The sequence below is a fragment of the Quercus lobata genome, chromosome 12 (genome assembly GCF_001633185.2).
Source record: "Quercus lobata isolate SW786 chromosome 12, ValleyOak3.0 Primary Assembly, whole genome shotgun sequence".
Classification (NCBI taxonomy): Eukaryota; Viridiplantae; Streptophyta; class Magnoliopsida; order Fagales; family Fagaceae; genus Quercus; species Quercus lobata.
Window position 1 is genome coordinate 33,559,358 of NC_044915.1, and position 21,917 is coordinate 33,581,274.

The 21,917-nt window shown below is 35.6% G+C and overlaps 2 protein-coding genes and 1 long non-coding RNA gene across 3 annotated transcripts; 1 reads left to right on the forward strand and 2 right to left on the reverse strand.

Annotated features, from left to right (window-relative positions):
- The first annotated feature begins 3,546 nt into the window (after positions 1–3,546).
- LOC115971091 lies at positions 3,547–5,070 on the forward strand. The gene is made up of 2 exons (XR_004087228.1): positions 3,547–3,665; positions 3,866–5,070. It is a non-coding gene; the product is annotated as an uncharacterized LOC115971091 (long non-coding RNA).
- A 3,280-nt stretch (positions 5,071–8,350) lies between these two features.
- Positions 8,351–10,553, reverse strand: LOC115971090 (xyloglucan-specific galacturonosyltransferase 1-like). Its single transcript, XM_031090779.1, has one exon. It carries the CDS (start codon positions 10,259–10,261, stop codon positions 8,447–8,449), a length of 1,815 nt encoding a protein of 604 aa, XP_030946639.1. The 5' UTR covers positions 10,262–10,553; the 3' UTR covers positions 8,351–8,446.
- Positions 10,554–11,104: 551 nt separating this feature from the next.
- Positions 11,105–17,172, reverse strand: LOC115971089 (FT-interacting protein 7-like). Its single transcript, XM_031090778.1, has 2 exons — positions 16,891–17,172; positions 11,105–14,453 (listed from the first exon to the last, which is right to left on the reverse strand). Exon 2 carries the CDS (start codon positions 14,381–14,383, stop codon positions 11,342–11,344), a length of 3,042 nt encoding a protein of 1,013 aa, XP_030946638.1. The 5' UTR covers positions 14,384–14,453; positions 16,891–17,172; the 3' UTR covers positions 11,105–11,341.
- Between the last annotated feature and the right edge of the window lie 4,745 nt (positions 17,173–21,917).

Below are 21,917 nucleotides of genomic sequence, written 5' to 3' on the forward strand. Positions count from 1 at the left end.
GAAATATCAAAGGGCTCTGCAGAAATGGAAAATAAAGGAGCGCCCCTTGTTTTGGCACGACTCCCACGTAAATGGAAAAGCGTAAATAATAATAGAGTATAGGATGTGAGCAAGTCACGAGGTGGGCTCAGCCTTACCAAAACCCTTCTTCCCATCTAAAAAGTCGGGAAGCAGGATTTTGAGGGGCTATTGTGGGGTTTGAAAATTGGAATCCCGGCCCACTTCACATTAAGGGCCCAAAGTCCAGGCCGAGGAGCCCTATTGTCAGGGAGACACAACAAAAGCTCCTTGAAGGCCCAAGGACGTGGCCGAGGACGACTCTGTGCCCGACATATCACAAAACACCCAAAGAAAAGGACAGATTCAGCACAGGAGCAGCACAGGGGAAAAGGCTGCCAGCACCTTACTGTGGAGCCCATCACCTGACAAACTCGTACTCATACCGTGCTATCCAACTCTTCCCCAACTACTCTGACGTGAGGGTTGATAAGACGAGTAACCACCCCAAATAAGGAGAAACTGGCACGTATGTGAAGAACGGGAGAGAATACTAGTATAAAAGAGAGAGGAGTATCATGGTGAAAAGGGAGGGGGCTCCCAGAAACCAGAGAAAAGAGGGAGAACGAACTCATAAGAAAGAAGGAAGGCGAGGTCGAAATGCTCCTCGGACTAGTTCCGAGGAGATAGATCTTCACACCACATCCGTGTAAAGGCCTAGCCATACAGGCCAATCCTGCCTTCGCAGGGGCTTCCATGAAAATCCCGACTAAACCGTTGCCCAACGACCAAGGTCCAGCCTTTCCAAGCCCACTCTCTACAAATTGTATTGTTTGGGTCCCTTTTACATACGAGCCTATCCTTGGGTCGTTAAAAATTGTGTCCCTACAAATTGATTCAGGTTTTAGTTGCATACTCACACTTTCATCTCTCAAATTGATAGAAAAAATAAACAAGTTTATTTTTTATTCTTTTTCTAAATTTATATCTTAATTTATAATTTGTGTTAATTTCTTAATTTTAAATTATGAATAAGTTTGAATATATTCTTTATGTTGAATGTAAATTGTTGTTTATAGGTTTTTGGTTGTGTTATATTCTTCGGAAAAAGAAAAAAAAAAAGAGTTTATATAAATTTGGCAAAAAAGCTAAATAGATAAGCCTTAGAAATGTTTACTAATAATAGTTTTATCAATAACTTTTTATTAACATGATTTAAAAAAAAAAAAAATTGAATAGAGAGATAATTTATTAACATGATTTAAACTCCATTAAAACTTTTTTAAAGGATTGGTTTAAAAAATTTCAAAGTAATTTTCTAATCATTAACTACTATGCACTAACTTCTAACTACCAAAACCCACAATTGAAATACTAATCCGTATGAGATACCACTTCTAAAGATTAATATCTTAGCTATTATATATTATATGCTGATTTTTTCTTTTCTTTTTTTTCAAAAGAAGCGTTTCTCTATCTCCCCGCAAAACAAAGAGATTATAATAAGAATTAGTTAGACAGGGGTAAGACTATACCACCTCTTTTCTACAATAAATGTTAAATTCAAATCATTTTTAATGCACATACATACACATGTAGCATGCAACGCATAGGACTTAGACTTTAAGTTTAAACTTAAACTTGGTAGGGTGAAACTCACTCGAGTTTCATGCCTTCTTCCATGCTTTCAATGACAAAAATTAAATTCTCATGTGAGTCTCTCTCTACTTCAAACTTTTAAATGTTTAATAATTTAGATTGTTCTTAATTATTGAATTGAGGTTTCACTTAAACATGATTTCTGTAGGGACCAAAAAGTTTGTGGTCCAAGCCCACTTAGAGTAATGGGTTGGTTCCTCTAAACTTGGCCCAAATCAATAAATTTGTAAGAGGTGGGAAGAACAACAACAATGAGCTCTATCCGAGGACAGCAATAAGGAAGGAACAATTTTTATTCAGGAATCAAAGAGTGTTGAGCTCTACACAAGTGCTCCCAAGGAGACTAGGTTTACAGAAAAAGTCAAACTGTTCACTCCCTTCTTCCTTCTCTCTGATTACCTTTTCTCTCTCTCACTTCTCGATCCCCTTTTCAATGCTCTTTCCTTTCCTTATATAGCTTCCTTCCCTGGCATCTCCACCATCCATTTCTGCCTAACCCCCCTCCTTTTTCGACACTTGTTACCTTTCACATCTAGAGAAGATGGTGATAGGAATCTGCTTAGTTGGGGCTTACACTATTCAGGTCACTTCCTCATTAATGCGATTGATAAAGCTGGTGTCTTTCAATTAATGCAGATGCAACAGGTTACACCAGGTCTAAAGCTCCCTACTGCCCGTTGTCTTCCACTCTCTCTAAATCCTATTCCCCTCAGAACGCTTCAGAGTACCAAGATTCATCTCTTTCCTTCCTCAGGCTGCTTCTTCCCTTAGGCTAGTGACTCACAACATCTCCACGTCATTACTGCAACCCTACAACTTCATCCTCGGTCCTTGGGCCAATAACGCAACCCTTTAGCTTCATCCTTTGTCCTCAGGCGAATAACGTGACCCTTCAGCTTCATCCTCTGTCCTCAGGCAAATAACGTGACCCTTCAGCTTCATCCTCTGTCCTTGGGTACCCACAATTTCAATTATTGTTTTGGATAGTTTTTAACTATTAAATTCAAGAGTTTTCCATTTAAATATATGTGATTAATTGAGCCTTAAAGTTCAATGTATTATTTCATTATAAAAGTATGTTGTAATTTTGGATTATGTATTACATAATATGAACTAATATGAACCAGTGTAATTTAGGTTGAATAAAATGTCTATTCATTGTACAAGAAATGATTAAAGTTAACATATAAAGTTTAGGTAAACACTCGATAATCCCCAATTGACCAAAATCTTATTATGGAAGTTACAAATTTTTACTTACAAGGCAGATGTTGTAGGCACCTCAACCCTAAACCATACATGTATAAAAGCCAAGACAAAAATGCCTCATGCCCTTTTCATCCAAATTATATAGCTTTATGCCCCTCTTCCCAAATTAATTAGGGAAATGCCCCTCTTTTGTAACTCGATTTTCTTAAAATCGAGTTATAAAAAAAAAAAAAAAAATTATGGGGCCCTATAGTGACGTTTTTAAGGACCTATAGTGACGTTTTGTAACTCGATTTCATGGAGATCGAGTTACAAAACGCCACTATAGGTCCTTAAAAACGTCACTATAGGGTTTAACTCTATTTTGAGAAAGTCGAGTTTCAAAAGAGGGGCATTTTCTTAATTAGTTTGGAAAAGAGGGCATAAGGCTATATAATTTGGGTGAAATGGGCATAAGGCAATATTGTCCATAAAAGCCAAAATTAAAACCCTCATATCTAGGAGTGAGCACTTGACCCGGCCCACCAAAAAACCGACCCGACCCGATAGGTTTTGGGCGGGTCTGAGAATATTCGGGTTGGGTTTCGGGTCATATTTTCGGGTTATTATCGGGTTAGGGTCGGTTTCGAGTCATATAAATACCTTAAGTCTGAACCTGATTTTTGTGTTTTTGAAAAAAAAACCCTACGTGGTCTCTTTGCAGTCTCCACCTCCTTCAACTCTCCGCCTCCCTCATCTCTCTCTTTATTCCTCAAAGCCTTACAAGCCAGTTTCAAGCTATTTGCTCCATTTGTCTCTGTGTAAGTCATAGAATAAATAGCTAAACCTATTTCTTGTTATCTCTGTTTCTTGTTAATATAGTTGGGTTTTTAATACTTTCGTATTTTGGGGTTTTTTTCTATGTGAATATTCTGTTTGGGTTTGATTTTCTTGCCTTTTGTGATGTGGGTTTGGCTTGAATCGTTTTTTTTAAGGACCCATTTCGATTTTTTTTTTTCAGGTTTTAAACTAAAGAGCTCTTCTGCCTCTCTTTGGGGTTTCACTATTTTGCATTTTCGCCAAGGTAAAAGACCTCTCTGCCACAAAATCTTTGAAAGCTTTACTCTGTTTCTCTGTTGGATTCGTGTATCTGCTGTGGTGCAGTCACTGTTTTGTGTAGTTTTCTGTGTTGGCAGAGTTGTTACCAAGCTTGTTGCATGTTCTATTTCGATGTTTGGTGTTGTTAGTTTGCTATGTTGATGCAACTTTTGATGCTCTTGTTCCACCCATTTCGATTATTTCTAATCCTTGTGTGAAAATGTCTGCATTGAGCAGTAAAACTAGCACATGTTAATGACTGCTAGCAAATATCCGTCATGGGCATATATACACATTAAACTACCCATTTTGCATCCTTAAATGCTTATGTATCAGAAGTATCGACTTGACAAGTAGTTGGAGTAAATAGGTTGACCCAGCTATATAATGCTCTAACGTGTACACAACTGTGTTATAAATAGAAATAGTTGGTTTCCATATGCTCTCATGTACCACTTGGTTTATTGGGTAAAGCTTTAAGCTAATAGGTCCGCATCTTTCTGATATGCTAAGTACAAATATACACAGGCAATATAGTAGAAGTGCAAGTGCAAGTGCAAATGTCTTTTTAATTGTTTAGTTGTACATTTTTTTGTGCAATATGTTTTTGGAATATCAGGTGGAAGTTATTTTTAAGCTTTCTGTCCAAACTTAAAGGAGCTCTCTCATTCATCATCCAATGTTGTTGATTCTATTTGAACAAATTGCCTTAACTTTGCATTGGTCCTTTGTTTATCTAGCTTTTGGCGATGATTAAAATAAAAAGTTGTATTCGTATCCCTTGTATTTTTCTTCTTTTTGGGCAGTCGCTAGCTGAACTTAGAGAGGAGGAAAGTTTGCTATTGACGGATTACTGAAAAGAAACTTTTTTTGACAACTAAGCATTCTGTCCAGCAATGGATTGCTGTAATCTGTTTCACGACTAAGCATTTTGTTGTAATGTAAAGCTTTAGATATTTTGCCATAGTTTTTCATTTCCGGCTCTTTAGTGCTTGTGTTGGTTTTTATGCATTTGTTTTGCTTTCTCAAAGTTCTAACACTGTTTGGAGAGTTCACAACAGAATGAAATGAATTAGAGTGGATAGGTTATAAATGAATGGAATGTGGAGGACTATATTATTTTCTTTTGTTTGGTGTGTTTTGGAGTTGCATAAGAGAAGGAATGGAAAGAAGAGATATCATACTTGCACCTCTGATGGTTCAATGAAGATATTGTTGGTTTTGTGTTTTTATTGTGTATATCCATTTAATAGTCATAAATGTGGCTTGCTAAGGAGATTTTAGCTTTTATTTTCATAATTTTTTTTAAAAATGATTGGATATTGGATATTTTTTAAATAGTATAATTTATAAAAAAAATGATTTGATATTGGATTTTTTTTTTTTAATGAGAGATTATTATTACAAAAAAGAATATAGTAACTAAATGCTCATGGAAAACAAGCAGCAGCAAAAAAAAAAAAAAAAAAGCCCAACCCGAGACCCGACCCGATTTCAGACCATTTTTCGGGTCAGGTCGGGTTTTAGATAAACCAATCCGATTTCTGTCGGGTCGGGTTTCGGGTCACAGTAAACCCGACCTGACCCGACCCGACCCAACATCAGTCCTGTGTCATATCTAGAAAGGAAAAGACCGTTGAAAGAAAAAATAAAATAAAATAAAGAGAATACCTAGAGAGAGAATTCCATATTTCCATAGTCTTCCAAACCTCTCCAATTGACTATACTTGAGAGGCCTTATTGTTCCAAGAACTTGATTACCTACTGTGTGTTGGACTTTGATCACAGAAACGCATAGAAGAATCCAAATCTTCAAGTAGTTCTTGGAGTGGCCGAGAGATTAGTTTACAAGCAGAAATCGTTTGTGAAGCTGGGAGCTTGGGTACGGTGACTATCTACGTGTAGGGGATGTATAGTTTATGAGTACACTCTATACCGCAACAACCTTTTATAGCGGATTTGTTTTTTTGGGGTTTGGCCCTCAGAGTGTCATCACCTAGGTAGTATTTTTCTATGACAGTTTTGACTTTCTGAACAAATTCTTGTCTATTGTGTGACTGTGGTTATATGCGTTTTATTTGTTATTTGAATGTTATCAAATTAACTACCTTGAATAAGAATTGGGTTAATCAATTAAAATTTGGTAGTTAAGCCCTAGGTTGCACCGACACGCCATTTTTGGTGAAGTACCAGTGTTTGACACGTATCGGACATGGATACCGATACGACTTGCCAGACTCCAGTGTCCGAGCGGTGTCTTTTTTTTTTTTTTTTTTTTTTGGCTTCTCTGATACGGCTCCGACATGGCTCCGACATGATGGACATGCCAGCAGTGGAAAAAAAAAAATCACAGATTTTGACAAATGGACAAATCATTACCGTTGATTTTGTGATATACCCTAAAACAAAAAAGCTGAAACCCATAACTCAACCCTCCCTCTGGCCTCTGCCAATTGCTCTCTGTCCCTCACCAATGCTAGATCGAGCCGATCGACGAGTCAGCGAGCTCCATAGGCAGTCGTCGTCGACGTCGTGCCCTTTGTCTCTTCCGATCTCTCTCTCTCTCGACATGGATAGGTCCAACCTCTTCTCTTCTCTCTCTCTCTGTTTTTTCTTTCTTTCTTTCTTTCTTTCAAATATGCTTTGGGTGAATGGGTGTATTGTTGTTACTTATAACGCCTTTTTTTTTTTTTTAATCCCACTCTCACTATCATTGTGTTATACTGTGTGTATATATATATATATATATATATTTTTTTTTTAAAAAAATATTGTTTCTTTACTCAGCCTTTTGCCTTATAAATTATAATGTTCATTATGAATTTAGTGATTTTTGTTTTTGTGTGTCCTGCTATAGTTTTTTATGGTGAATTGAAAATTGAACTAACTCCAATTCGTCCATGAGAGTTGTCCAGGTCAAGAATGCAAGAATGGTTCTACCTAGTATGACGGTCATCCATAGGCACATGGGTCGTCCATGAGGAAAACACATGGATGACCCCAGACGCTTGGGAAAATTCTAGAAAAGTTTATCTACAAGAGCTAGTGAATTGAACCACGTGTTACTATTTCAAAGCATGAGTTAAATCCTGGTTCATTACTATAACTTCTTACTAAGTATTTAACTTTCAATGACATTTATGGAAGATAAGATTGAATATTCTAACTCCTATAGCAGTTGTGGAAGTTAACCCTGAACCTTCTGACTTTCTCAAATATAAGGGAAGTTACGAGACAAGTAACTGCTTCAAGTGCACACTATATAAACCCTCATTCATATCAAATGAAGGTAAGTATGAGACAACTCCTAAAAAGTTGGAACTCTAGAATTTAAGAGAGAAACTAACTTAAACATTGGAGGGTTCTTGGCCGGTCCACCCCAATCACTTTTGATCGTGTGTTTTCCTTTTCAAGCCTTCCAATTAATTGCTAGATCATTAAAGCCCGGAGCATTCAGCCTACTAATATTCTTTCCATCATCAATTTTATTTATTTAAACTTTTGGTTTGTACTCTAAACATTTTATGTATATTATTGTACTACTTTGGATGTTAGTTTAATTAATTGTAGTTCTTATATAATTTAAATTCTAGACATAAACGTATTTTATATCTAAAAATATTAAAAAATATGCCTAAATATAAAATTTAATTGCCGTGTCCACGCCGTGTCGTATCCTTATTTTTCAAAAATTGTTATACCCTCGTATACCATTGTCCGTGTTGGTGCAACTAAGGTTAAGCCGTTGGGGGTCTAAATAAAATTGTTTTCACAATATATTTGTTAGTGGATATTTGGAACAGGGGTTGATAGAAAATGGAAAATGGAAAAATACATTCACGAGAAGACTACTCAGTTTTATGATAAGTGAGAAGTCTACTTATAATTCTTTCTTTTTTTTCCTTTTTTTTTTTATGAGTTAGAGCTAGATGTGTCATGGAAATAATAGTATGATTACATAGAGGAAAGCTTTTAAAAGACATGCACCAAAGCGAAGCTTAGGGTACTTAAAATTTTGCAAGGCAAGATTTGATAACTTATTTTAAATGCTACAATATCTTCTCTTGAAATCAATGTCTTGATTTGGTCTTCAATTGCATGGAAAGTAAATAAAAAATTATATTTGCTTCTAATTTAGGAGTATTATAACTTTGTTGAGAGTCTTATAACTTAATTGACACCTTCAAATATTTCCATCCAAGACTTTTAGGGTTCGAATTTTCTATCCCCAACTATCGAGAGAGAGAGAGAGAGAGAGAGAGAGAGAGAGAGAGAGAGAGAAAAAGAAGCATCACAACTTTGAAAGGCTTGGATGGAATGAAGATAAAAAGATAGTCGGCAAACAATAAAATGTTGTCATGATTGCCGACTTTATATCGAATTTTTTAAAAAAAGTTAAGTTACAGTTTGTAATAAAACAAATATGAAACTGTCCCCACTAACAGTATACTTTGTATATAAGTGGGAAAAAATCAATAACCAAAATAAAGAACAACAGCAACCCCTATTGTGCATTTGATTCCATTCTGGTTACTCTCTCAAGCAAATTATTCATAGCTATGGAAAATGCATCTTGAAACTTCTCAAGCTGTGAATTTGAATCCCCATATACCAACCCAGGTAGTACTTCATATATTATAAAGCTCCTCATATCCTCCCTCTCCCTTGGAGAAATCTTCATCAACCTCTCCACCACATTCACCTTCCTCTGCTTCACCACTTCTTGGTCTATGAACACAGAATATTTACCATGATCAGTAGACAAATGCCATGGATACTGGTAGTAAGCTGTGAAAGGACAGAAAAATACAGGAATGCAACCAGACACTAAAGAATCAAATACTGATTTTCTTGTAGGGCTATCCCCTGGAGGCTGCAAGCAGAATTCAGACTCCTTGAAGAGCTCAATAACTGACTCAGGCTGATCACACCCTCCTGAACTGCAATTCATAAACCTGCACATTCCATTCTCTGCAGAGTTGCACTGGTTGATTAATATTGACCTTATGTTGTCTGGTTGATCGGGCCGTGGTGCCCCAGCAAAGCTCACAAGACTTTTTCGACTCGAGCTGATAATCTTCAATTGCCATGAGATAATGTCATCATCTGAATGAGGGTGGAAGAAGGTCGGGTGTGGAATTCCAATGTCGTTTACATGCCATGGTTGGCGTTCGATCAAGAGCTTTATGGGGTTTTGCATTTGACTAAGCTCTAAAAATCTAGTCCCCCATGGAGAATTATCATTTCTCCTAAAATCCCATGATATCTTCCCCAACACAAAGACATGATCCTTACCAGCATTCCGAACCCAAGGCTGCTGCTTTTCCAGCCACTTTATGAGTTCCAATGATAAGGTATCCTTGACATCATTGGATACATTTTTGAAATGCCATCTCAAAATGTCTAAACCACCATAAAATGGGACATAAAAAAGCTTGGCTTCATTCTCATTATAAACCCTGCATGGATGCTTCAAGACCCTCGTATGAAATATTGACTCCAGTGAGTACTGATGAGTCTGATACCATCCTTTTCCAAGCTTTGGTATTGGCAGGCCCAATGCATCATTATTGAAATACTCACAAAAATCTGCCCATGGAACCAAATCATGACACTGACCAACCAAGTCAGTATTGAACTTTGATGGCAAATCATAGACATATATTCCCCTCCCATCACACACCGGATGATTCTTACTTGACTTCCATGATCGATGAAGTTGCAACTGTTCCTCCACAACCTTCTTAGCATGTGCAATCTCCACCTCTCTGCCTTTTTCTACTTCTCTAATATCTGGATTTGGGTTGTTCTGAGCAGTTTTCAGAACCTCCACTGCATTTGCAGCCTCATTTTCATCTTTGTCAGCTCGGTTTTCAGCATTTGGAATTTGTTCATCCAAAACAACATTGACAGCCTGCACACTATTTGCAACCTCCTCTTTTCTGTCTGCATTGACTTTTTTTTCTATCTCAGGATTCAGATCATCCCGAACAACATTAAGAATCTCTTTTATATCCCCGTTGATGCTAGGACTAATGGCACTATTATTGATTACTGGAATAGGGATATCAAAATTTGGCTGGGTCCCTGCAGAGAGGCAATAGAGGTTGTTGAGCTTCCGAGATGAGACGCAGACATGAATGATTTTCCCTGATATAATGGTGGTGGAGGAAGACCAAAGGAAGATAAGGATTAGGAGGAAGACAGCAGCTGGGATTCGATAAAAAAAGTTGATCAAAATTGAATAAGAGAAGCAAATTTCGCGTGCTTCTACTTTTTTGGATTGTTTTGATTTCTTTTTGGACACAGAAACTGCCATTTTTGGTAGCTAGGAACAATGTTTGTAACTGGTCGTAGTTCTGGTTTTCTAGTGGGGGGAAAGTTTCATTGTCTCCTGGAATGATTTGAACATGGAAGCACGTATTATGAGATATGTGTGCACGTTGGAATGTGTCCTATAAGTTTGCACGTCGGAGACTAAAAAATTATTTTTGAAGGTGATGCCTCAGCATTATAATATAAATTTTGCAGGTCAGCGCTGCCTTTGTTTTAGTTAGCATGCATGCTGATTGAACCTCTATTTTGTCCATGGACAAAGTATCAAAATACATAAATAGCCAAAGACGTGCTAGATTAATGTATAACTTGGACTGAACAAGCCATTTATCTATTTTCTTCAGTTTCAGTACCCTGCCATTAAGACCAGCTCATATTTATCAATTTAAATTATGCTCAAAATCATCAAATTGACTGAATAGTTGGCCAACTGATTGATCCCATAAACTGCTAAACCTACCATAACACATTTCCTATTCAACTAACTGTTTATTTATTTATAACAATAACATTTTTGTATGCTTAATGTACAAAATGGGACCATATTAATATGAAAAATGTTATGTCCATAATATTTTTCACAACAAATCTTATATGATAGGTTGTTATGGGTTGTTATTGGTGAGGTAGAAAAGTAATTTCAGTGGCAAGTTTAAATTAAAATCAATAACAACTAACCACCTATGAATTGTTGTGAAAATATTATAGATGTAGCATCTTTCTATCAATATCGGCTCTAGATTCCTTTTTCATGCAGTTGCAATTGGATTTAAATGCTTTAGTGGAGCACCTGAGGGCAAAAATAACTGGTACAAGTAAAACAACAAATATGTAATTGTCCATTGTTGTTATTTTTTTCTTGGTTAACCCTTTAATAAGCTACTTTATTTTAGGCAGAATGGGAAGATACAAATTATTCATTGTCCCTCAGTATCTGGTCAATTACAACTTTTAATTTAAGACATAGCAAGAAAAAAACATGCAGAACAAGGAGGATTTGCAACATGGGTGATGAAGTTACATGAGCGTAGAACCCAGGCCAGAAGACATACCAATCACCAATCTACAGCATACTATCCGTTCTAGCAGGCAGCCTGCGGAAGAAGTTGATAGGCACTGATGGAGACTTGTGGCGAAATCTTGGATGCCTCATCACGTAAAACCCTGCCAAAGCTGCCACAGCCTGGAATGGTGTCACATACAACACTAGTGCAGCTACAAGGCAGAATGTAATGAAGATGGCTGTAGCACGAGGATCTCGCCAACTCAATAGATTCTGAAGTCGCTCTCCTTGAGTTGCAACATCACCAACCACAGTCTGAATTCTACCAGCCACACTCCTCAGCCGATCATACCTCATTCTCACCACATCTGGGCTCCGGTTTGTAGGGAATGAGTCAAATTCCTCATCTAGCTCATCAGAGAGCACAGCCTCAGCTTGTGAGAGCTTTGTGTTCATGTGGGGAGGATACCGTGGCCTGTACCGGAAGTTCCACACCCCTATTAGAAACATGTAGAGGAAAGCTGTTGGCAGTATCAGTTCTGGGAAACAAACAAGCATAAGAAAGAGCACATGAACTAGGACCGTTGTAATTGGATTCCTCCACAAGCAGATATCCCCAAACCATTTCCCAACAGCAAACAGTCCTGAGAAAACTGTCATTAGCCGGAAGAAATGAGCCTTGCTTCTCCTCATGCTCCAAAGGTGTGAGTCTATATCAGACATGTATTCCACAACTTCCTTTCTAAGTGGAGGCTCTGATCGACCTAACCGTGCTGCTACTATGTGGACAGCTTGGTGACGGAGCATGTCAACCTGCATAATGCCAAAAGGCCTTACATAGTGCATTTTTGGCAGTAGAGGTCGTGAGTATTGGTAAAGCATGTTCACAAATGAGGTGCATGTAAACCGTATTGCCAAATGTAGTTCCCCCATCTTCTTAACACCAGTAGGATGAAGAACCAGCAATGGATAAAAGTGTGTATAAATACGGCCTGTTTCAAGTGTGGAGATACGAACACGAACCTTCCCAATCTTCAGGTCCTTGTTACCATTTGAACCCTTTTCACCAAGCTGGCTGTTGTCAAATACACCTATGGTGATAACTGTAGCTGGATCAAACACCTCCCAAGTGTACTGTTCATTGTATTTTGGAGACAGGTTGTCAACAATGGTGCGTGTCCTGACCCATTTATGACCATACTTTGCTACACAGTATGTATCAGATGTGCCCCTTCCATCTCGCGTCTTCATGGGATGAAGCCCTACAGCATTCAATATTCCAAGCTCTAAAACTCCAATTGGTGGCTTCCACAGCTGCTTCGCTGTGGGGCGGAGATCGCTGCTGTAATGAGTGGACTCGTCAAGAACATGGTATCCTCCATCTAGACTGACTCGGAGATGGAGTCGGCTATAGAACTTTTCTTTTTTTAACTGATCTACATCCACAGCAATTGGCTTTTCTAGGTTGAACCAACGGGAATGGATCATACGGTCATCAGCACGCTTATCTACAGAGCTCAAGGGTATGATGACCCTTCCAATGATTTCATCTTTTCCAGGACCTACACGATCCTCAACTGATATGACCAGATGATCCTCAAAGGGTTCAGCAGCAACAAACAAAAGATCCTCATTCCAAAGAGAACATAGGGTCCGAGCCTGAACATTTTTGGTCTTCAAAACCTGATTACCTATCTGTGCCTTAACATACACATCTGGGAAACGATTCTTCTCTGTTGGAACTAAGTCTTGCGCCTCAATAACATTAACACGCACGTACCACAACCGTGGTGCATGATAGACTTTAGAACGTATCACTCCAGAGATAGCTGATGTGCTATCAACAGGCATAGCTGCATCAGAATGCCATGCATCAGAAAAGGCCTCATCTGCTTGGGTGCCAATCCAAACTGCAAGCATCAGCTCACCCTTAATCTTCTCACCCTTTTTATCCCCAAGCCTGTACCATTCTGGAGCCAAAGGGCTATCCGGAGGTACTCGCAATGGAACTTCATTGATGTCAAACCTTACGATGCCCACAAAATCATCTTTGATAAGATCCTTGTCCTTAATCACAACTTCCAGAACAGATGCTTGCATCCGGTCCTTCGAAAAGGCAAACACCTGATTCCACACTGGATTTTGCTGCTTCTCAAAATGTTTTGTAATCCCTTTATAATTTCCAATTTTCACCTCAACAAATGGATCAAGACTTCCGGTAACATCCATAGCAGGAAGATCACGGGCCTTAACAACCCTTACATAGAGAAAATGCATCTTTTCCACAAGATCATAAGTACTTGCAGTCTTGTCTCCGTGAATGACTCGGCCCCCAACAACTCTTCCACCACCAAGGAAAGGGCTTGTCTCTTTTAGTGCATACTCAGCAGGTTGTGACGATGATGCAGAGTACATACGAACTAACTTTGGAGGCTGTGATTCCACTTTCATTTCATCAAACTCATATTTGGTTCCATGCTGGGGAACAGCTGCAGTTATAGGACTCGGAGCTGCAGAAGCAGAAGATTGATGATGATGGTGGTGAGTTGAGTTAGGGAGATGGTGGAAGGTGTGTCTTGACTCAACTTTGTGAGTGTTTGTGGCTGCATTTGGAACTGTTTGGGCTTGTGCATTAGTTACGCTTTGTTCCTTACTTGGCAAGGATTCAGTAGCAGGGATCGGAATAGAAGACTTTATGGTTGGGTCATCAGTAATATAAACTTTTAAGCCTAGCTCTCCTCTTACTCGTGAGAAGAGGCCTCGCTTTTCCAAAGGGTAGTGCAAGACAACAGCATCAGAGTAAGGAACAAAAGACGTCCCAGTTAGGCTAATCTTCCCAAGGAAGGACCTGGAGTTGGTAGCTTTGACATTATTGTAGATATAGGCATCAAGAGTGAGATAGTGGAGGTTGGAGGGATCAGATATGTTGAAGTAAAAGCTCTCATTCCAAACAGGGTTGAGATCCTTTTCTTTGATGGTGGTACGGAACTTTTGACCATCAAAGTGGAGCTCCACAAATGCACTGGATGAACCTAGCCCATCTTTAGGCAAGAGATTGTGGGCACTTACTACATCTACCCCTAACTTAAGGTTGTTCATCATGATGAATAGGCAGATAGGTTTGTTGAAGAGAATATGAACTACTGGAGAGAGAGCAAATAGCTACTGGTGCCTGCAAAGAAGAGGGTAGCTATCAAAATGCGCAATTGCTTGCAACAATCTGTAAGAAAGAGATAAAATTTTATTTGAATAATTAATAGAAGCAATATACCTATGATAAACATCCAAAAATTAAAGCAGTAGAATCTATACATCTATGAAATAAAACATTCTACTATGAGAGCAGTCAATGTACTCTAAAATGATCTAATACAAAAGCAACGAAAGAAAGGTCACAAGTCAGTAAATATGAGAATGCTTGGGCGTATCAGTGTGCACAATACTAACACGGCAACAAAGACAATAGAAAGATCAATTTCAACAACAATCAGAAAGTTGTAAAAGAATCAAAGTTGAATTGGTTTCACCAGTAAACACTAACGAAAGCATGAAAAAATCATAAACCACCCCTCTCCCCCAACCTTAAAAAGTAAAAAATGAAATGAAATTCTAGCGGTGACTTTTGGCAAGGTAATGGAGGGCTTCAAATTGCGGTAGGCAGGGGAAACACATTTGATTTGTTCCAACAAAACAGACACAAAACCTTGCTATATGGGACTTTCTAAAGGTCCTGACATACGAGTAAAACACAAGAATCTATCACCTAATGAAAGAGCTCTCAAAGATTTCATTAATGGATAGAGATTGCCACGCCCAAGAAATCATGTTTTGGTAAATCAAATGCATTGTCAGTGAAATAAACTGAGCATAATTCCTTGCAATTAACTGAAAGAGCGGGCAATAAGCCTTAAATTACAAGGCATGCCATCAAATGACAAGCAAATATAATAAATAAAAAAAATTTTAAAATTGTGCAAGTACACCATAAGGGATAAAGTGACATGAGAAAAAGGGTAACACATTGCCTTTTAAGTCTTTGAAGATGTTTATCATGAGTGTAGCTCTCATAACTCATAAGTAGTTCAACTAAAATCATTCTTAATTTGAGATGAAAACATAGGAAAATGGAACCTTTTGCATAAGAATCTGGGGGCACACACAGTATGCTGGTGTGCCACTTAAAAAATACACCTCAGCTTGCAAACAAGCTTCATGTAGTCACATTTTACATTCCCTAAGAAAAAAATCAAGCTTCGAATATTAACAAACTAAGAATTATTAACTTGTTCTCTACTTCAACCACACAAAAAATAAATAAATGAATAGATGACACTAGTTTAAAGATCTGGTCTTAAATTACAAATTAAAAATAAAATCCGCAAATGTAGAAGTAGACAAATCAGTTATGCAGAAAGTCATTAAAATATTAATGTGCACAAAAATTATGCATTGAAAATTTATTGCCACAAAGAGAGTGATTTATCAGAATCTTTGCTATAAAAAATAAATAAATAAAAAATCCAAACCCAATATTTTTCCCCTCCTTTCATTTAAAGTTCACGGGCTCTTTCTCAATGGAAAATTTGGTTAAAGAAGAAACCAGTGAGTAAAAAATTACCATCAGCTACCATCTCTTGTGATAGAGACAAAACAGAGAAATAAAATTAAAAAAACCAAACTTTATAAACTATCATTTTCACCTTCCTCAAGAGTCAAATAGAAAGAAAAAGACAAATACAAGCAGAGTCCACAAGATATTCTCATATTTATCTTCTTCTAATTTTTTTATTGAGCTAATTTAATTTTTATAATTACTACCTAAGTAACACTTGAAAAGTACCCGGAAAATCCGAAAGCTAATTTACTTACTTGACTAACACTAAAAGTGAGTCTTGAACTTAAACAAAATTATATAATTTAGACCCAGAAAGCACACAGGCCAAGACTTCTAAATCTTTTTCTAAAAAATTATTATCATGTGCATCGCTCCGTGGTAGAAGGATCTTGAAAATATTAAGCTTATTATATATTAGTAAAGAGTAATACTTTTACTCTTCAAGCTAAAAGACCCTTAAACCCCGCTACACACACATGAGCTTTACACATGAGGTTCCCACTGAATATACTCAAAAAAATAAAAAATAAAAAGTAGAAGCAAAAGTAACAAAAATATAAAAAGAAAACCAAAAAAATTCCAAACCCATCTCTTTGATCCGTTTACTTTGCTAAGAAAATGTAGCAAAACAAGATTTGAAAAGCAAAATTGTCAACATCACAGATCAGTGAAAAGTATACAAAGTGTGAGCTTAGTGTGCTAAATATCATATTATTTTACTCAAAAAAATTGAAATGTAGGATAAGAAAAAGCGTTAAAAAGTTGATAAATTTCACTTGTACACTCTTTGTTAGCAAATTCTAGCAACTGAAACTTCAACCGTTACTAAGCAAAATCCAAAATGTAACGCTGAGGAAACAACAGTTTGAGAAAAAAAATGAAAGTAGCATATGAAGAAACAAAAGCTAGCTTTTTGGAGTTTGTAACAGAGAAATATGGTTTAAAAGACAACGCAGAAGGAATCAAAATAAATTTTTAAAAGAAAAAAGGTTACCTTTTTTTAGCTGAAAAGCCTAAAGAGTATGACCTCACAGCTGAAGGTTACCACTTTCAATTTCAAGAGCTCCATAAGATCTCAGAGCTTTGTAGTTTGGACTCCCTTGACCTCACAGCTGAAGCATCAAACTCAGACACAGAGAGAGAGAGAGAAAGAGAGTGAGTGAGAGAGAGTTATGGCAGAAAAGGTAATGCACGTGGAACGAGGAGAGAGATAGAGAGAGAAGAAGAACCAACAAATGCAGATATATAAATGAGTCACAGTACACAGAGAGAGATATTCAAGCGGTTTTTTTTTTTTTTTTTTTTTTGGTTTTCAGGAAATTAATGTAGATGACATATTTATTCACACGAACTTGTCTGGCGGTGCAGGAAAAAGTGTGTTATTATTATTTTTTCTTTATATAAAAAGGGTTTTAGACTTTCGATTTCATAGCCACATGATAATAAAAAATAATATTATATATATTATTGGAGTTTTGTCAGAATTATTGTTCGAAAAAGTGTATTATTAATGGTGGGGTGAGAAATACCTAAAATAAATTTAGCCCAATTATAAAGTCATGACTCATGAACTCACTTTTTATTAGGTGAAAATATGTGAATTTTTTCTTTTCAATAACTTATAACTCGAGGTAGAAAATACAATCTGTCATCTTATGTGCAAAATGTGTGATTTAAAAAAATATATATTTACATAAGTTGAAGTAGGAGGTTTATGATTGATTTGAATGAACTTTTCTTTTTAAATATTTTTAAATGCTTTTTTTAAGTGTATCATTTTGGTGTTTATTTAAATTATTGATGATTTGGTAAAATGTAATCTTTTTATTTTAAAATTAACAAATATTTATGTGTGTTTTCAAGAGAGGTTCAATGTTCAAATTTTTTTTTTCCTGAATTATAAAAGAAAAAAATTATTAAAAAATTGATTTATAAAATTTTAAGAATTTTACGATAAAGTTAAATAAACATATTCTTTTTCCCTTCCTTCTCTCCATATCTACCTAAAAAAGACCTATTTTATGCCTAGGAGTTAAATAAACCTTTAATCAAAACTTACATTAAAGTAAACTATAAGCCTTTTTTCTCAACCAAAAATAAATAAATAAAACTATAAGCCTTCATCAATTGAGACGTTCACCAGTTGTGTTTAAGTAAACTATTAATTATAAGTCTTTTTTCTCAAATAAATAGTTGTTTTTTTTAATGGAGGTGTGCACCATTCATATTATGATTCCTCCAACTATTAAATTATTGGAGAAAATAATTCTAATTATCTATTTAACTCACCACAATCCATACTTTAAAGTATAAACTCAATCACTATAAATAATAATTAACCTAACTAGTAAAATCTTTTAAAGGGTCAAATCATCAATAATAAATAAAGTAAAATCCAACCCAAAATTAACCCATCATGCTTATCTTTGCCAAAAAAAAAAAGAAAAAAAAAGTAAACTATAAAATAGATTTGTTTTTGGTGGGTACTTGTCGTGGCTGTATTGGAGCCGAGTATATATAGAGTTGTTAATTTTTTTTAAGTTGGGGTTAAGGACAATAGCATTAGTAGAGAGCAGTGACTTTTTAGTGCTGAGAGCAAAAACAAAGAGCCAAAGCCCTTTTTCAGTTTTTGTTAGTGTTCTGAGTGACGCTTCGTTGTCCGTTGTCATTTGTCCAAGTTTCTTTTATTTTGAAGAGAAATGATGCGGTGCTGTGCGTGGGCGTAATAGGGAAGCAATGTGGGCGCTCAGCATAATGGGTTCATTTTGAGGGTTGGATCTTTACCGTATCTATTATTGAGGATCCGATTTTTTAAGAGAATTTACTAATTGTTTTTTTTTTTTTAAGAGAGTTTTAATCTATAGTGTTCGCTCTTGATGATAATTTTTTTATCATCAGACCAAGACACCAATTAGTTTTTGGTGTAGGCGAGCATTGAACCCAGATCTTTTATATAATTATCAGAGACTTTACTAGTTGAGCTAATTGGAACCCACATTTACCAATTGAGTTAATTACTATTTACAGTAGTTGAGTTTATATTTTATATTATGGACTGTAGCATGCCAAAGACATTACTAGATTTCTTTTTCTCCCATAATTCAATAATTGGAGGAATTATGATATGAACAATGGAGGTCTTCATTAAAAACACAAGTGTTAGTAGTTGGTTCCAATTAGTTCAACTAGTAAATACTACTATTGTTAAATAAGAGATTTCAGATTCAAATTATGTTTACATCAAAAACCAATTGGTGTTTTGACTTGATAATAAAGAACAATCATGAAGTTGAACTACAAGTCCTATGGCTAGACATAGTTAGATTTAGTCCCTTGTACCAAAAAAAAGGAAAAAGAATTAAGTTAGATTTAGTTCCTTGTACCAATAAAAGAAAAAGAATAAACTTAACAAATGTTAAGTTGAGTCATTTTAAAGGTCAATGATAAAATTATATTTTGAAATGTGGATTAAAAAAATAATCTCTATTGAAGTTATATTATTCCAAAAATAATATAAAATGATTATATATTTACATGTGAGAATTCATGAAAAAAATTAAAAAGTTTTTAATAAGATTTTAAAAAATATTGAAAATTTTAAAAAATATCAAATTAATACAATATTAAGATATCGGTTATTGTGGAAAAAAAATGATCAAGATCATCTCGAATCTGGGTGATAATTAAATCTTATTGGGAAATTTTGAAAACATAGATATTTCATGTATTAAACCATTTACATTAAGTGAACAAACTTATAGAAACACACTTCAAAGCAAAAAATACATATTTTGTTTTGAATTTTGAGGATGAAAGGATATGTGACTAGTAATTATTCAATTGAGCGATCAACACAATATTTTATATGTAAATTTTATTAATCACTTAAACGAAAATAATGTTAATAGCATGCAGGACAATTGAAACATTACAATATTTCTAATAGAAACATTTAAGATTTGATCCTTCCATCTCACTAAAAATATAGTTGGATTTGAAAATGGTGCGATCTGTGTAATTATTATTTTGATGTGAGAGGGAAAAATTAACAAGTTAACAAGTTAAAAGATTTAAAAAAAAAAAAAAAAATAAAAAAAAGATTCAAGGACTAATTAAGATTAAGAGTGAACTTTTAATCGCAGCTATTGACAGTGCTATTGCATGGTGCAGCGGTATAATAGTCTGAGTTATGGCTCTAGATCTCAAATTCTCAATCCTAAAAACTTAAAAGAACAAATGATTTTACCAAATTTTATCTTTTCTTTGTAGGAAGTGAATTGTGACCTGCATGGTTTTTTTGTTTGTTTTTTTTTTTGAATTGTTAGAAGTTGAATTGTAGTCTTTAATGTGCTTTCCTAGCTGCGGTAGAAACAAGCCTCTCAATCAGGCACCTTTCAAAAAAAAAAAAAAAACCTTTCAAAAAAAAAAAAAAAAGCCTCTCAATCAGGCAGGTTTTAACAGATCTCTTTTCTCAATGGGTTGTTTTGTAATAGGGTCTGTTCTGTTTGTATTGTTGCTGCTTAGTTTGTAATGAAGCTCTTTTTTCACCAAAAAAAGAAGGCAGGACTATATATTGAAGGACCACTCATAAATATTTTCTGTTTCGTTTGTAGATATCATTTCTGAAGGACCACAAACACCGTACTTTTTTGTTTAAAAAACAGTCTTGAACTCTTAATGCTGTGGTGTCCATAAACAGTTCCATGCATCGGTGAATAAACAAATTTGGCAGCACCACCTTGTTTTACCTTCTGCCTTTTAAATTTTTACTCCATCTCAAAGCTTTGTCTGATGTCTCCAAACCCATAACTGATGCTAGTCTCCATCCCAAAGAACACAAGACAAAAAGTTGTTAGCCCACGGTAGCAATTTGGAAGGATGAAAAATGTGACAAAGAAAAAGTGGAGGTAATTTTTTTAAATTTTTTTTTTCTTTCTAATTTGTAATGAAAAAAGAATTGTGCATTTGGTGGAAAAATCCATCGATTCCATTCGGGTGGAGAACTCCATCAATTACATGACACAATCAATTTTAATCCTGTTTAACACACAATCTAAGAAAAGTGAAGCTAAAATATAATTTATTTTCTTTGTTTTTGGTAAAAGAGTCAGGAACTTCAAAGTTTCAATAAAAAATTTATCAATATAACCATTAAAATTCTCTTAATTACTCAATCATATATAAAATTCAAATTTATTTACATGAATCGATCATTTCGAATTTATAATAAGTTAACTGGTTGTGGGTTCTTATTTTGGACAGTACCTAGGTCCAAGTAAAATCAAGGATCTTAGGCCCCCATAAAAGTTTTGTACTTGTTGTTTGGTGAATTGGGCTTGGTTCACCGTAGCTACGTTGGGCTGATTATGAACCAAATTGTGTACAAAACATGGATCCTACAACACATACATACTTATACATACAAATATATATATATATATATATATATATATTGTAAAGCAAATGGTTGAGGAATAAAGAAAAAAAGCAAATAAAGACATCAGGGATCCTCATAAAATAAAGTGATACTTCATTATATTGAGTATTAGTACATTGGATCCTTCTTTTTACTAGGATATGTCACAAGGGTCAAGTAAGTTCAAAAATCATAGACTTAGATAACTCTTCTCAGGCTTCCAAGACTTGTGAGGTTTGAATCCCTTTGAATATAAGTGTATCCTCTAGTGGTTGTTTTAGGATCCCTCACGGTGTTTTTTATTTATTTATTTTTTTAGATTTGAAGGAGTTTTTTAAAGGGTCTTTATACTTTAATTCCTTATTGCTGAATGAATTTTACTGATGGCTTGATCCCCCTTTTATAGTACCTTTCTAGGGTTTTTAGTGTACCATTGATTTTCTTCATTTGTTGCATTGAATACCAGAACCAATATTGTGTCAACAACATTAATGGCTGGTCCTTTCCTTTTTTTTTACTACATTCTTCTTTTGAGATTTCCCTCCAAAAAATCCCCAATTGACCTTCCTCTTTTTTTTTTTTGGGGGGGGAGGGGGTTCGAAGGG

Excerpts from the sequence above, each read along its gene's own strand:
- LOC115971090 (XM_031090779.1), bottom strand. The coding sequence starts at position 10,261 with ATGGCAGTTTCTGTGTCCAAAAAGAAATCAAAACAATCCAAAAAAGTA.
- LOC115971089 (XM_031090778.1), bottom strand. The coding sequence starts at position 14,383 with ATGATGAACAACCTTAAGTTAGGGGTAGATGTAGTAAGTGCCCACAAT.